This window comes from Lethenteron reissneri, chromosome 3 (genome assembly GCF_015708825.2).
Source record: "Lethenteron reissneri isolate LAM-NWPU_2019-01 chromosome 3, ASM1570882v1, whole genome shotgun sequence".
Taxonomy (NCBI): Eukaryota; Metazoa; Chordata; class Hyperoartia; order Petromyzontiformes; family Petromyzontidae; genus Lethenteron; species Lethenteron reissneri.
In genome coordinates this window covers 12,735,746-12,751,872 of record NC_083781.1, presented here as the reverse complement: position 1 = coordinate 12,751,872, position 16,127 = coordinate 12,735,746, and the positions used below count along the sequence as shown (strand labels likewise).

General features: G+C 55.0%; 1 protein-coding gene across 1 annotated transcript in view; it reads right to left on the bottom strand.

Moving 5' to 3' along the window:
* ITGB4 (integrin subunit beta 4) overlaps positions 1–16,127 on the bottom strand; it is a 65,863-nt gene that overhangs the window by 13,447 nt on the left and 36,289 nt on the right. The window contains 18 exon segments of the mRNA XM_061558598.1: positions 358–525; positions 995–1,156; positions 1,719–1,901; positions 2,298–2,435; positions 3,067–3,247; positions 4,289–4,428; positions 5,081–5,422; positions 5,915–6,119; positions 7,022–7,170; positions 7,911–8,090; positions 9,078–9,226; positions 9,739–9,762; positions 10,085–10,143; positions 10,593–10,696; positions 11,542–11,727; positions 12,364–12,400; positions 13,711–13,829; positions 15,353–15,475. Of these exon segments, the coding sequence (XP_061414582.1) occupies positions 358–525; positions 995–1,156; positions 1,719–1,901; positions 2,298–2,435; positions 3,067–3,247; positions 4,289–4,428; positions 5,081–5,422; positions 5,915–6,119; positions 7,022–7,170; positions 7,911–8,090; positions 9,078–9,226; positions 9,739–9,762; positions 10,085–10,143; positions 10,593–10,696; positions 11,542–11,727; positions 12,364–12,400; positions 13,711–13,829; positions 15,353–15,475 (2,649 nt within the window).

Genomic DNA, 16,127 nt, shown 5'->3' with positions numbered 1-16,127 from the left:
AGGCCTCTGTAAGGCTCCCACAGACCTGAGGCCTGGGATTAACGCCCAACCTGCGAGCCCCCACCCCGAGGCCCGGAGGAAGGCCAGCATTGGGCGACGTGTCCGTTTGCCGCCCGTCTTGTACGCTGTGCGTAGCGGATCGTCCTATGCTTGAGGCAGCTGTTGTTCTTGGAGATCTTCCCGGGGACATTGTGGAACAGCAACACAATCACTCAAGACAACGACTGTTACGTGTGAGTCTCCCCTCGTCCAGTGCGGTAAACATATCCCTCTTCTTTTCACGACAACGTCCTGAAACTTTGTGCCCCTCTGTGAAATCCGAGCGCGTCGCTCGCTCACCCGCCCGCCCCGACTCACCCCAGCCGTAGGCGTCGCCGAGCGTTGAGGAGCCACCGTGCGTGCTCCGCGTGAGCGTGTGCATGTGCTGCGAGCCGCCCGACATGCCCGGCAGCTCCAGCGTGCCCAGCATGGTCTGGTGGTGGTGGCTCTGGTGGATCGTCGTGCTCGTGGTCATCGAACTGCCGCCTGTTGGCACGTGGGGAGGAGGCGAAACGCGTGGCGAGTTTGGGCGACGTCGCCGGCCACGCCGACGTGAAGGGGTCGGGGAGAGACACGGCGGAGGCGGTGGTCCCGTGGCACAGAGGTCAGAGCCCCTGGGTTCAAATCCCAATTGTGCCGTCGGCATTGTGTCAAGAGATGGCGGTTGGCGCGCTGCACGACCGAAAATTCGGCGACCCGAGTTCGATTCCCGCTCACGGCCAACAGCGGTGACGGTTATCTGAACCGGTCATGGGCTTCCCCGAGGTCGACTCAGCCTCAAATGAGTACCCGGTGCGGTGTGTAGTAAACATCGCCACAAAGGAGACAAAGGTGATCAGGCGTGGCGCTGGCCACCCACCCCCTCGTGTACCGTGCCGGCCTTCATAGGTGCTCGCTAACGGCACTTGCCCCAACGGTCTGTTAACGTTACACGGGGGATCTTTGCCTTTGTCACCTGTCTGGCCCTGCTTCGAGGGCAGCGTATGGTAGCTGTAGGAGTCGTCGGAGGTGCTGGGCAGCGCCTTGCCGCCGCCCTCCATGGCGCCGTACATGTAGAAGCCCGCGTAGTCGTCGGGGCCCTGGGCGTCCACGATGGGCACGTCCGGGATGATGGGGACTGCGGGGGGGCACAGCGCTCGGTCATGCGGCGCAGAGGGGGGCAGTGCGGGGGGACAGGGGAACAGGGGGTGCGGGTGGGCGATGGGGTGGAGGGGTGGAGGGGGTGGGTGGGCTAGCTACCCCTGCACCAGGGATGGGTGAGCAAAGAGACTTTAGCAAGGGGGCCACATTGTTCGGTCGAGTCGATGTTTTAAATCCTTAGAGCTGCAGTTTAGTCACATCGAGTGCGGAACCTGAGAAGCCGCTTTGAATCAACGCACAGTCTCGGTGAGCGCCCGGTTCTCCACGTGAGTCTGTGGATCTCTGCCCGGTAAAAGTCGTCGCCGGTGACCGGGCTGACACCGTCAACTCACTGCGCTTGAGAACCCGGCTCAATCCCAACCCCCACACCCTCCACCACTCGGCAGACTGCAGTGGGGTGGGGTGCGTCGGGTGAACAAGAGACATTACAGCCACGTCGCCCGTTGCCTTCATTGCCACCGCACGGCAACATCAACGCGCCGCCGCCGCCGCCGTGGCGTTCCCAGGCGAGCGAGCCGCTGGCGCCGGGGCTCACTCACTGGAGAGGGGCCGCGTGGACTGGTTGGCGATGTTCAAGGTGGATTCGCGTGGCGGCCCCCAGCCGGCGCTGTTGCGCGCCCGCACCAGGTAGCGGTACGGCACCATGGGCCGCAGGTTCTCGATGAGCATCACGCGCCGCTTGTTGCCCTGCACCTCCACGCGCTTGGTCTGCCCGATGGAGCCTGCAACAACAGACGACCGTGCTGCTATGAAACGTTATCCACACTGCTGTGCGCTGTCGAATGTGCGCTGTGCACTACTACCGCATATGCTATGCGCTATGGACTGTGCACGAACGGACTACGCAATATGCGCTGTGCTATACGTTAAACATTATGTGTGATGTGACATGATGCAATATGCATTGTGTAATGTGCAATATGCGCTACGCACTACATGCACTATCCACTATCCACTCTGCACCGCGTGCTCTGTCCTATACACTCTCCACTATACGCTGTCCGCTATGTACCGCGCAGCGTGCGCCGACGCACCACGTGATACGCCGCAGCGTGCCCGGTGCGCTCTGCGGTGTTGCGGTTGGCGGGGGGGAGGGGGGGCGGTGGGGGGGGGCTCACGTCCGTCCTCGCTGATGGGCGTGTACGACGCCTCGTAGCCCGTGATGAGGCCGTTGGTCTCGGGCGGCTCCCCCCAGCTCAGCTGCAGCGTGGTGGCCGACACGATGGTGAAGGCCAGGCGGCCCGGCTCACCCGGAACTGCACGCGCACGCGGGTGGCACACACGTGCGTTTGTACACGTGCGTTTGTACACGTGCGTTTGTACACGTGCAAAGGTCAAGATGTTTCCCACCTCCCCGTCCCCCGCTCGTGTAACCTGAAGAGACTTTTTTGGAGCAAGTGCTGTTGGCGGGCGCCCATGAAGGACAGAGTGGCACACAAGAGGGTGGGCAGCATCACACACGACCGCCTTTGTCTCCCCAGTATCGATGCTTTTTTTACACACCGTCCTAGGTACTAATTTGAGGCCGAGTCGACCTAGGGGAGGCCAAGGAACAGTTCAGATAATCGTCACCGGTGTTGGCCGTGAGCGGGAACCGAACTCGGGTCTCCAGGTTTGTAGCACAGCACACACACACATATCAGAATCAGAATCTTTATTTATACTGGAGGGAGGAATCTGATGAGCTATGAAGCTCTTTTTCTCGGATGTCCAGTGGGGGCGGGTCAGCAATTTACTTGCCCAAACACACACGAACGCACGCACGCACACACGAACTGTACATACATACATACACATATATCAGATAGAACTGGTGGCTCTGATGGACGTAACATATCCCACGGATCTCACAGATCAGCTGACCACCGGTTCCACGGGCAGCCTCACCTTCCTCAAGCGTGCGGCAGGTCACCACTTCCGACGCGGGCCCCAGGCCGCGTGGGGTGATGGCGTAGACGCACATCAGGTAGTCGCAGTACGCGTAGAGGCTCGTGAGCTGCACCTCCGTCGTCTTGGTCTCTACTAGCTGCCCGTCGCCCTCGTCCTCCCCGTCGATCCAGTAGCGAACCTGCGCGGCCACCGAGTCAGAGCGTGACGCTCCTGCGCGCTGTCGGAGCGGATCTCTCGCGTTCGCTCGCGAACGGCGCGCGGCACAACGCGATGAGACGTCGAAGAGATGGCCGTCGTCATCAACATCGTCGTCGTCATCGCGATCTATGGGCAGGTAGCCGCGTAGGTGTCCACTGCACATTTTGTCATTTGTTTCCACCGTAAGTAGCCTCCTCCAGTCACAAGCCTCGAGCATCTCGGGCAGCGGGTGGATGGGTCAGGCTTGTGATGGATTTAGTTTCATGCAATTTTGTATGCAGCTTTTTACTGCTTATGCCAATTGACTAAACGAGATTGAACAGATGAGACAATGCATTGTGGGAAATAACGTATTACGTCGTCATTTTACCCACAGGTCGGTGTTACCTGTATGTATCTGTAAAACACATGTTTGTATGAAGTGCCGGATTAAGCTAGTGCGGGGCCTGTAGCATATGTTATAAAGGGGCCCTAAAATTAATATATATACATTAAAAAACAAATTTTTCACTTTCACAGTAAAGTAATTGTATTGTTTCATTTGATATACAGCCAGAAAATACGACAAATCGCTAACCTTAAACAACCAGCTGTTCATAAAAGTTGAAAGCAGTATAGTATTATAGTAATAAAGCAAGTGTAGAATCACTGAACCGGAATTGATAGCTTGAAAGCATTTAGCGCGGGGCCCTTGAAAGTGCAGGACCCGTATCATATGCTACTTTTGCTACACGGATAATCTGGCACTTGTATGTATTGTACGTTGAACTTCTTTCGTACCATACATAGCCAACCGTGATAATCGGAGGGGAAGGACAACAAGCTGCACACAAACAGCCGTTCCGCACCTTCAGGGGTCGGCAACCTACGGCTCCGGAGCCGCATGCGGCTCTTTACGGGTTGCTTCTTGACCATATGTACGTATGTACAGTATGCATTGCGGCTCTTGAAATATTGAATTTTGTACCGAATTGGAAAGAAATGGCTCTTCTTGTTATTTTGGTTGCCGACCCCTGCGCACCTTGTATCCGTTAACGGTGGCTCCGGGCGGTGGCGTCCAGTTGATACGGATCGTTTTCCCATTCAGAGCCTCGGCCTCCACGTCCCCCGGGCCGGACATGTCCATGTGCGACTTCTGCATGCTGTCCGGCACGATGACTTCTGCGGCACACGCGCCCAGCGCACAGCTCAGTGCCCGCCCAGCGCAAACACAGCATCCGGCGCTGAGATTTCACAGCAACAACCGCTGTGCACAAAAACCTGCTCTGTGTAACAACCTGGTCTATGTAACGACGGTCCTGTCCAACGTAGCCTTGCACAACAACACCTGGCTTGTACAACACCAGTCCAATGTAACACTTAGCTTGTACAGTACCTGGCCTGCACAACTCGCTGCGGTGGTGAGATGCTATCGCCCTCGCCTGGTATGCAGGAGTCCGTGGGTTCCATCCCGACCCTGACGCCTGTATATTTCGAGTTTCCATGTTGTCCCCGTGGTCGCGTGGATTTTTCTCTGGGTCCTCTGGTTTTTCCTTCCACATTTAGAATCAACGTGCGTTTAGCGTTTCTGGCTGCTATAAATATCCACGTGCTAAGCCACTTCGTTGAGCTATCCTTTGTGAAAGCCAGGTCGCTTCTGAAAAACAGCTACAAAGCTCAGTGGGCCTTGACCTGCAAAAAGAAACTACCTGGCCTGCACAATAAAGCACGACCCGGACAGTTCCCCGCCGGGCCTGCCCAACACGACCACGACCGCCACACGCGGCCCGTAACGAGTGCCGGGCGGCGGTCCCCCGGAGCGCGCTCCGCTCACCTTGTCCGTGCGCGCTGACGGTGACCACGGTCTCCTTGCGCTGGCCCAGCGCCACGCCGCCCGACGGCTCGTACATCACCACCTGGAAGTTGTCGTCGCGCGTCGGGTCGACGGGCTGGCGGTACGGGATGGTGATGCTCTTTTGGATCTCGCCGTCGGGCATCGCCAGCTCGCCCGACATGTTCTGGTAGGCGGAGGGGCGCGACGGCAGCGAGGGCAGCGTCTTCCACTTGACGCGCACGTCGCCGTCGTGGCCGCGCGTGCGCACCACCGGCACGTGGATCTCTGCCTGGCCCTGCTTGTGCACCTGCGAGGTCTTGGAGAACTCCAGCAGGCCGGGGTCTGTGCGGGACGTGGGGAGGTAAGGTCAGGCGGTCGCGCGGTTTGCCTCCGCCGTCCCGCTACTGATGTGTTAGAAACTTAGGCCGCCGCCGCTGCTGCCACCTTAACTATGGAACAACCAAGGCTCATTGTAATGTGTCACCTACTTGTTGGGGGACTCCGCATTATCTCGGTGTGGTCCAGGACTGGTTTTGTTGTTGTTTTGGCTGCCTTGCCCAATCTCGATCAATTGGACTTTGTTAACTAATTATTCACATTTTGTTACTTGCTTACCATTTTCTCTATTTTTGCACTCGTTTTTCTTTTGCATTGTTTGCTGTTGTAACCTTGCTGACCCGCGCCCTACAGAACATTTATTAAAAAAAGACCTTCACAGCTCATCGGATTCCCCCTCCTCCTCCTCCTCCTGCGGCCTAAAGTAAAGATCGCCGATTCTGAGCCCGGCTTGAGTCTCCCAAGTGAGCGGTGAAATTCCGAGTGAACCCCGCTCACCGCGGTCATCCAGGAGCGTGATGATGGAGCGCTTGTAGCGGCCGATGCGGGCGCCCAGCTTGGGGTCGAAGAGCTCCACCTCGAACTGGCGCGGCTGGGCGTAGAGCTGGGACGGGGAGCTGCGTGCCGGCAGGATCGGAATGGAGATCTCCTTGTCCTTCTCCGTCGGAGTGAACTTGAGGACTCCCTCCGTGGGCTCGTAGTCCTGAGCACGCCGCGCCCAAGCGACCGAAGCGAGGCGGGGGGGAGGTAGGGAGGGAGGGAGGGAGGGGCGGAGGGGGTCGTCACGAGTCATACGTGGCCCGGAGTGGAGTCGAGCCGGTGGGCGTGCGCTGTCCTGTGGCCTGCGTGAACCTTCCCCATTGTCTGAGAATAAAATTTAATCCTCAGCTCTGCGCCGGTCTCCCAGCCGGAGGGTTGCCACTTTGCCGACGTGCCCATCGTGGACACGGCGCGTGAAAGAAGCGCCCAGCCGAGTAGCCGCCTACCTCCACAGTACCACTGTTCTGTATTAAATACAACGCAACAACTTATAATAATGTGCCCGTTCGTCAGTCTACCGCTCCCACACACACACACCTACCGGACTATGAGGTGCACGATAAGATGCTTTGAAAAACATGTGGGGGGGAAAGTTGCGTGTCTCATAATATGGAGAATAACGTCCTTGCAGCACCTTCTCCCCTATTCCGGCAATGTGATGAGACACTCTTGATGAAGTGTCCCGATAGTTCATAGCACAGAGGTGCGAGCGAGCGAGCGGCGGGGAGCGGTGGCGCAGCGGTTCGCGTGCTGCGCTACTGAACCCGGTGACCCGAGTTCGATTCCCGCTCACGGCCAATACCGGTAACAATAATCTGAAACGTTCATGGGCTTCCCCTAGGTCGACCCAGCCTCAAATGAGTAACATGGTGCGGTGTGTAGTAAACATCGCCACTGGGGAGACAAAGGCGGCGGGGCATGGTGCTGCTAGCCACCCATCCCCTCGTGTGCCTCATAGGTGCTACTACTCGCTAACAGCACTTGCCCCAACAGTCTGTTCAGGTTATACGGTGGGGGGGTGGGGCAGTGGGGGGAGATCTTTGTGTGAGCGCGCGAGGGCCGCACCTGCCGGGCGATGGCTGAGAGGTCGTGGGTCTGGTACTTGATCTGGGCGGGGCTCTCCTCCAGGATGTTGCGGTCCACAGGCACCACCACCTTGGAGACGGCATTTCGGATGGTGTACGCCGGCTGCACGAAGCTCACGATACTCTTGGCTGCAGCCACGGGGCGCGACGGTGGGAAGAGGGAAACGGGTGACGCGACGGCTCTTAGAGACGTCGTCGTTGGCGTTCGAACGTTGGGCTAGGAACGCCGAGCTAGTCTGTGCTGCTCTACAGTTGCCTGCGTGGGGAGTGGGATCGGCTTTGCCCATCGTGGCCAGCTGGCTGAACGAACTTAAGAAAGAAACAACGTTGGTGATAAAGGAATTGGAGTTTTTGTAATAATTTTACGTCCCTTATTGTCAATTGACTTCTCCAATACCACGTTTGTGTTTTCAAAGGCGACCTGGCCACGCGTGATCATAGCTCATCCAAGTGGCTGACGTCATCATCATCATCACCACCACACGTGGGAATTTATAGAAGCAGCCAAATAATCTAAACGGGTGCTGATTATAACTGTCGAGGGCAAAGCCGGAGGAGCCCAGAGAAATATCCACGTGACCTCCACGTGGTGAGCGAGCACACGCAAACTCCAAATATACATCACGGGCATCGTCAGGGTCCGGCGTCCAACCGATGACCTCCTGCGCACCGGGCGAGGGAGACGACATCTCCTGCGCCACCACGGCAACCCCGTGCCGGATTGGTCCTAGGGACCAGCCCGATCGTATTGGGCCACACCAGCCAATGGGCGTCGGCGGAGACCGGAGCACAATGCAGTGAGGAGTGCTTTGACGCAACGGCGACGAGGCCACCTCCCACCCCCCCCCCCCGACCGTTGCGGCTCGCACCCATGTCCTTGATGATGGTGATGTGCACGTTGCGGCGCGTGATGCGCGCCAGCCCCTCGGGGACGCTCGTGGCCTCCACCAGCAGCTTCTTCTCCATGTCGTCCTCCTCCTTGACGAAGAGCGGCACGCGCACGTCCTGCGCGTCCACGCCCTCCTGGTACTCCACCTCGCCGTGGGCGTCTGCGCGGGACAGAGTCGCGCCGCGCCGTCAAAGACACGTCGGGTAAGTTCACGGTGCGTGCGTGTGCGTACGCATGTACGTGTGTTGAACTGAGTTTTCAATCTAGAGTGTTCAATCGATGTGTGGGTCTCTATGTGAGCCTATGAGACGCCGTGTGAGTCTATCGGTCTCTATGCACGTATGTTGAACTTCTTTCGCACCGTACATAGTCAACCGCGCTAAACGGAAGTGTGGGGGGAAAATACACAAAAAGGCATTTCTAAAGAAATAAATTCTCAATCTAGATGATTTAAAAGTGCATAGCTCCAGTGGCTTCTTAATATTAACACCGCGCTGGGCTCAATGCCACAGTGGTTTCACGCTCAATGGAATTCATTTGTTCTTTCTTCTAAATTATGTCAGACCACGTGAGAGGCTGTTCAGACCAAACGCCTCTTTTTCAAAAGACTTTGCCTGCCTCAACAATTCACAGACGTCCCATGTTGATTTAAAGCTTTCGTGACTGCAGGGATTCATATTCTTGGTTCTTTCGGTAAAGTCACGTAGAAGGGAAATAATAAGTACGGTCGAATGACTTTACCGAAAGAACCAAGAATATAGACGTCCCATTGTTGATTTGAGATGGACTTCCCATTGCCCTTCGTATGCACGCATCGTGGCACTCCGACATGCTCGCAGACCAATCGGCACAACATTGGCCGGCCCTACGCCAGAGAGCTGAGCCAATCAGCATCAAGAACCGGCAACAACAGCAGCAGCAGCAACGCTAGATAAGGGAGAGCGAAAGCGAGCTGCCCACCTCAATTCCTGGAGAAGCTCAGCAGCACGTGGGGCGAAACGACGTCGGACATCGTGCCGAGCATCCCGTAGCGATACACAATGCCCGAAAAACACATCGGAGAGCCATTCAGCGCGGACCTATTCGGCTCTCGTCCGCCGGGGTATTTTGTTTGCCGTGGAGGCGGCCGCGCGTGCGGGGGTCTCACCGCGGTCGGTGGCCACGGTGTAGAAGCCCGGCACGACGGGCACCTTGCTGAAGGCGCCCAGGTTCACCTGCTTCTCCGTGGTCTCCATGATCTCCCGGAGGGCCGAGCGCGGCGCCGGGAGCACCGTGTCCACCACCACGTTCCTGTCCCTGCGCGGAGAGAGGTTCGCGACGGCGCCGGTGGGGGAGAGACGTAACGACTCATCGGAGAGAAAGAGACACGGGACCCAGGGACGACACCCGGGAAGGAGGAGAGGGTTCAGATATCGCCCGCCGCTGACGTTAGCTGGAGCCGGGAATCGGGCTCGGGCCTTCGAATTCGTAGCATGGCGTGCAAACCACTGCTGAACTGCTGGAACCCCCAAGGAAAACTCTAGCACCTACGATAAGCACGGTTGGCTACGTACGGCGCGAAAGACGTTCAACATACATACATAGCAGATTAAATACATGAAAATAAAATCTATACGACTGTATGCAATGAAGTATGTTTAAATGGGCATCAGACGAAAACATAAATAGTTTAGAAGCTTGAGGTCACTTGACTTCTTAAAAAACTCAACGTTTATTTTCAACTTAATTTATTTGTTATCAGACGTCTGCTCGTGGTACATAATCTGCGTGGGAGGTGTAAGGCAAGCCCGTCAGGGACAAACTCTCACCTTTTGCCAGCATTCGGCTGCAATCTGTAACAGCAAAACAAGTCGGCATGAATTAGTTTGTGTTATACATAATGGCCATAATAATAACAACGCCAATTATTTACCCCATGAACGTCTCAAAAAGGACGTGCACTCTGAAGCAAATGTTATGCAGAAGGGCCACTGCCAAACATCGCCTATTAAAAATGTTTGGTCCTGTTAAGGCCACAGCGTTAGTAATGAACACAGTGTGTTAGCAGCACCACGGCACTTTGTCAGCAACAGCACCAAACGATACGAGTGAAGTGCACTGCTCATTGTCGGTGCGATTCAGTGGGTGGCGGACGCTGGGACGACTGTGACGCACCTCAGCACCGTGTTGCGGACGGTTTGCGTTCCGATGACGTTGCCGTACACCGTGTTCAGCTGCAAACGCGCAAACACAACGCGAGGTGAGATGAACAATCGGCCCGCCGGTTGAACCAGAACGAGCCGCGCCACGGTGTCATCTTACGTTGGTGGGGCAGTGGTGACGATCGGTGATGATGATCATGATGAGGGGTAGTCTAGCGGTTAGCGAGCTGCGCTACAAACCCGGCAACCCGAGTTCTATTCCCGCTTACGGCCAACACCAGTGGGCCTACTGGGCCTCCACTAGGTCGACTCAGCCTCAAATGAGTACCTGGTAAGGTGTGTGAAATGATCGCCACTGGGGATACAAAGGCCGGCCACCCACCCCCTCGTGTGCCGTGCCGGCCCTCATAGGTGCTACTCGCTAACAGCACTTGCCTCAACAGTCTGTTAAGGCTACACGGGGAATCTTTGTATTTTTAGAGGTGTGTGTGTGGTGGTTGGAAGTGCTCCGTGCCACTCACATTTTGCTCCACCTCCTTGATGAGGGTCTTGTTCTCCGGAGTTCCCGGCTGCGCCAGGTTATCATTCATGAGCCGCGCCAGGCGAAGGGTGATGCCATGGTACACTGACAAAGACAAAGATCCCCCATATAGCCGACATAGACGGTGGTGGCAAGTTCTGTGAGGGGCGGGGATGGTGCGGTCAGAACCACGTCCGACAACTATCGTCTTCCCTATGCTGGTAAACTCATACATTTCGTCTTCATGCCCTTATTATGGAGGCGATGATTACAACGTGTTCTGAAATGAAATATTTGTGGGCACATTTTTCTTAATTTTTTTATCATTTGCCAGCGTCCAGCGTGAAGCGGACGGCGCAAAATATTTGAGAGTGAATACATCCGCAGTGGTAACCAGGGCGGCCGCTGGGTTCCAACCGTGCGGAGAAAACATAGGCCACTCTCTAACATAGTGGGGTGGGAGTGGGGGGAATTCCATGAGCTATAAAGCTCTTTTTCACAGATGTCTAGTCAGGACACGGGGTCATGGCGTTATAACAACATACAATACAAAAGGAAAGTGTTGGAAAGGGAAACGAATCACTTGAAAAAAATTATACGAATGAGACGAAACTTTTATCTTACCAGGTAATGCCCACTGAACTATTCGCTCATTTTTCAGAAGCGACCTCGCCACAAATGACAGCTCAACAAAGTGCCTCACCGCGTGGAAATGTACAGAGAATCTAAAACGCAAGATGCCCGAACGGCCACTCGGTCTCATCAAGTGATGCCGACAGCACAATTGGGGATCAAAATCATCGGTGGGGAGGGAGGGCGGCGGGAGTGGGGAGGAAGGCGGGGAGGGGGGAATAAAACGATAAAAACGCGAATGATAGCGCCGAAGGCTGACGAGGTTGGCGCCTCCGAAAGGTCTTCCCGGCGTGCGGGACACCGGCTTCTCGCCGTACCTGTCTCCTGCATGCTGGGAGGCGGGATGGTGGCCGCCGGCTTGTGGACGTTGTCCGTCACCTTCCACTTGACGATGTCGGGGCCGCCCAGGGGCCCGGCGCGGGCCAGTGGCGTGTCCACGTAGTCGGCCGTCAGCGCGTTCTGGTGGAACAGGTACTGGTCCTCCGTCCAGCCCACCGTGCGACCTGTGGGCGAGCGAACCGGCAAAGCTCCGGCAACGTCTCGGACACCGCGCCGCCCGTGTCTCCCGTAGACACTGCCCACCTTCTGTAGACCCTTAATGAAATGCTGCCGCTGTGGAAAGATGTTAACTCCCTCGCCCGGTATGCAGGAGGCCGTGTGTTCGATCCTGACCCTGACGCCTGTTTATGTATTTGGAGTGTGCGTGTCTCTCTCTCCCTTTGGTCGCGTGGATTTTTCTCCGGGTCCTCCGGTTTTCCCCTCCACATTTAGAATCAATGTGCGTTACGAGTATTGAGCTACTATAAGTTTCCACACCATACGCCACTTAGATGAGCTATCATTTGTGATAAGCCAGGTGGCCTCTGAAAAAAAAGCTACATAGCTCAGTGGGCCTTACCTGGATGCTTAAAAAAACGTAGACAATGTCCCCAATAGCCTTTCTCCTGTAGACACCCCGTGTCTCGTGTAGATAGCAACCCATCTCATCCACCTTGGTGTAATGGTGAGCACACTGCACCTTGCAAGGCCAGCGGTTCGCCTGTTTGATCTCCTGGCACGGCCGTTTAAACATTGGGGCACCTTTATTATTACATTCAGGCTAGTCCTGATATGAGCTCTGAAAACGGCTGCGTGCTCACCTTTAGTCCAGGCTCCAATCGGAACCTTTTGGTATCCCTGTGGAGAAAAAGAAGCCACGTGATCAGATGTGAATACTGATGATACGTCACACGGTCAGACAACGTAACGGGTAATAATTTCCATTAATCCACAGACCCTTTAGTCAATCCACTTCCGGATGGAGGCCTCCCCACGCAGCCGTGCCGGTCAGAAGGGGTCATTCGACCGTACTTCCCCACGTGGACTGCTCAGTGCGAGTTTGTGAAGTTGTGGGGGTGGAACCAAGGACAGCCGTGGCTACGAATCGAACTCAGGTCGCCAGGTTCATGGCGAGTGCGTGTGTGTGTGTGTGTACGAATGGAGCGGTAGTGTAGCGGTTAGCGCGCTGCGCTACTAACCTGGTGACCAGAGTTCGATTCCCACTCACGGCCAACGCCAGTGGTAATTATCAGAACTGATCCTGGGCCTCCCCTAGGTCGACTCAGCCTCAAATGAGCACCTGGTGCGGTGTGTAAACATCGCCGCTGAGGTCGGGCATGGTGCTGGCCACCCACCCCCTCGCGTGCCATGCCGGCCTTCATAATTGCCCGTTAACAGCACTTGCCCCAACAATCTGTTAAGGCTATAGGGGAGATTTTTGTACGAACCACCGCACCACCACTTTCTTCCCGCCACATGACGAGTATAATATCAGTGTGACACGGAAGTTTCAGGTAAGCCCATTAAATGCGGTCTTCACGTCTCCTGTAGTTGTAATGTACAAGTGGCGAAGGTATGAATACTCTTAGGTTTATTTGTTAATTATTTATTATTGTTTTATTTTTCTATTATTATTATTTACCTACGTGACTTTACCGGAAAAACAATGAGTATGAATCCTTGCAGTCACGAAAGCTTCAAATCTGGAAGGTGTGAATACCAGCCTCTCGGAGTGCATTAAAACAGGCGCTCCTCTCGAAGCTATTATCACAATGGCTCGCAAGCTTCAAGCCTGGACGATGAATTTACACACACACACTCTCCATACGCTGAGAAAGAGTCTGCAGCTCACTTCGAAAGCAATCTTGCATTTCGTGCACTCCGTACAAGCTGTACACAGTCACCCTCCAGCAGAGCGTATACACAGTGATAACGAGTGAATTGTACCGGTCCCTTTGCTGCCCCTGTATCCCTCTGCCCTGGTCTAAACTAAACTACATTTTTATTTCACCAGGTCAAGGCCCACTGAGCTCTATAGCTCTCTTTCAGAAGTGACCTGGCCACAAAGGAGAGCTCCACTCAGGTGGCTTATTGCCACGTGGACATTTGTAGCGGCCGGATGCTCCTGGCGCGTTGTTCCTGTCCGGGCGCCGTGCGTCAGCCGTCACCTTGCAGCAGGCGAAGCCGCCGACGCAGCACTTCCAGCACAGGAAGGCGAGCAGGCCGAGCAGCGGGATGAGGAACATGATGAGGGGGATGAGCCACAGGAAGCCAGCCGCCGGGCACTCTGGGGAAGCGGCAACGAGCGCACGGCACACGACGACGGCGTTACCACCACCGCGCCACGCCACCACCGCTATGTCATAACCGTCACCACCACCGCGCCACACCGCCACCGCTATGTCATAACCGTCACCACCACCGCGCCACACCGCCACCGCTATGTCATAACCGCGCCTGCGCGTGCGTCACACAAACGTCGGCACCGCACAGTGAACGGTATCGTCACAACCACCGCACCACGCCACCACATGTCAGCAACGCACCACATCACCACCGCACAGTGAACGGTATCATCACAACCACCGCACCACGCCACCACACATCAGCAACGCACCACATCACCACCGCACAGTGAACGGTATCATCACAACCACCGCACCACGCCACCACACATCAGCAACGCACCACATCACCACCGCGCAGTAAAACGACATCGTCGCGACCACCGGACCACCGCACGATGTCACCGCCGAATCGCATCACCAAACCGCAACGCCGCCGCACACTGTACGATGCGATCACATCGCACCGTTAACACCCAGACGACGTCGTCATTATTTACGTGATTGTAAAAGCATCAACATGAAGCAGTCGAAATCCCAAGGCACGTCTAATCTAAAGTAGCCTGCAGGGAGTTTCCTGAGCGTGTTCCCTCATCGTTGACACATACACACACGTCACAACGATTGGCCACGCAATGGCAGATCAGCCCGGCGTGACCCCACATTTTATCGTGAGGCTTAGCAGACTCTCGCCCAATCAATGCAAACACAGCAATACAAATCATCAAACGCTGCGAGCAACACAACTGCCAAAATGTTAACTTTATTATTTTTATTTGTAGTGCATCTCGATAAACTAACCTTTGGGGGCCTGCCCTTGGGAGTTGAGAAATGATGTCCAATTTGAACCTTTATACGTTATTTATATTTATTGATAGCGATTTGATTACATTTCCTATTCTCTGCATTCCTTTATATTAAGTTCACTTGCTTGCTTGCTTGCGCGCTTACGACCGTGCAAATATTTAGGTAGTTTTTTAACCCACTTCCCGTGATCCAATCGAGCTGACATTTTGCACATAGACTCGTTGTGCGTGACAATTTATTTTCGTGAAAATTTTTTTCAAAAATGTTACACTTTTTAGGAAAAAAGAAATTAGATTTAATTACCAATTGCTTAATGGTGGCCGGCAATCATCTGACCCATAGGTGGTAGCCATCTCAAGCCAGAGGACAAGAGGACTCTAGCCGCCACGCATAAAGGATTCATAGTGAAAACTTTGTTTTTACGGGTTAATTATTTTAAATATCGTTTATTGCTGTAACTTTCTGACCCCCCACGCCAGCTGGACATGTGTGAAAAAAAAACCTTAAAAGCTCGGCGTTTTTTTTTATCCAGGGAAAAAAATTATAATAATCTGATTCTGATGTTTGGCATGAACCAAAAAAATCGCACAGTTTTAGTTTTTTTTTAATTCCCGGAGCCAGCCACCCGGCAACGGCTGACCGTGTCGCGGCCTCTCACCCTTCTTCTTGAGCGTCTCGATCCTGTACTCGCTGCGGTCGTCCGGGGAGTTCTCCACCGTGTAGTGGTACACGCAGCCGTCCTCCTCGTCCTTGAACTTGCAAACCTCGAGCACCGAGTTGGCTGCGCAGACAGACAGCAGGCGAGCGCGACACGCGTGGCCACGGCCAGCGTTGGCGCCACGTTTACCACGTGTCCCTCCCCGCCCCCCCCCAAGGCATCGCACGCGAGGGGTGCGGCTGCGGTCCCGTTTCGACTCCCGGCTTGCGCGCACGTTATGCATCATCGTTTTATCCCATCTCGTTTGTATTTTTCTCAATTCTGCTCATTACCTTGTTTATACAGATTTCTCCACAAATCTGGCTGTCGCCTGATGAAGCTGGTTGTAATTACTGGCGAAACGTCGTTACTCAGATTGTAAATGTTGTGGCTTTGCTATCCAACACACCGGTGTGCTGTACTAGTGACGAATTGGCACGTTCTGTTTACGTGACAAACCTTACTAATTGGCTGTGTCGGGTGATGGCGGGTTTAACGACACATTTATATATTTATAAATAGTGACCCAGTGTCACAATTCTCCTCCGAGTATCACAAACTCTTATCCGGGTGTGCCACCGTGCGTGTGCGTTCGCGTGCGTGTTGTGTGTGTGCGTGTTGTGCGTGCATGTTGTGTGTGTGCGTCCGCGTGTTGTGCGTTCGCGTGCGCGTGTTGTGTGTGTGCGTGCGTGTTGTGTGTGCGTGCGCGTGTTGTGTGTGTGTGCGTGTGTTGTGT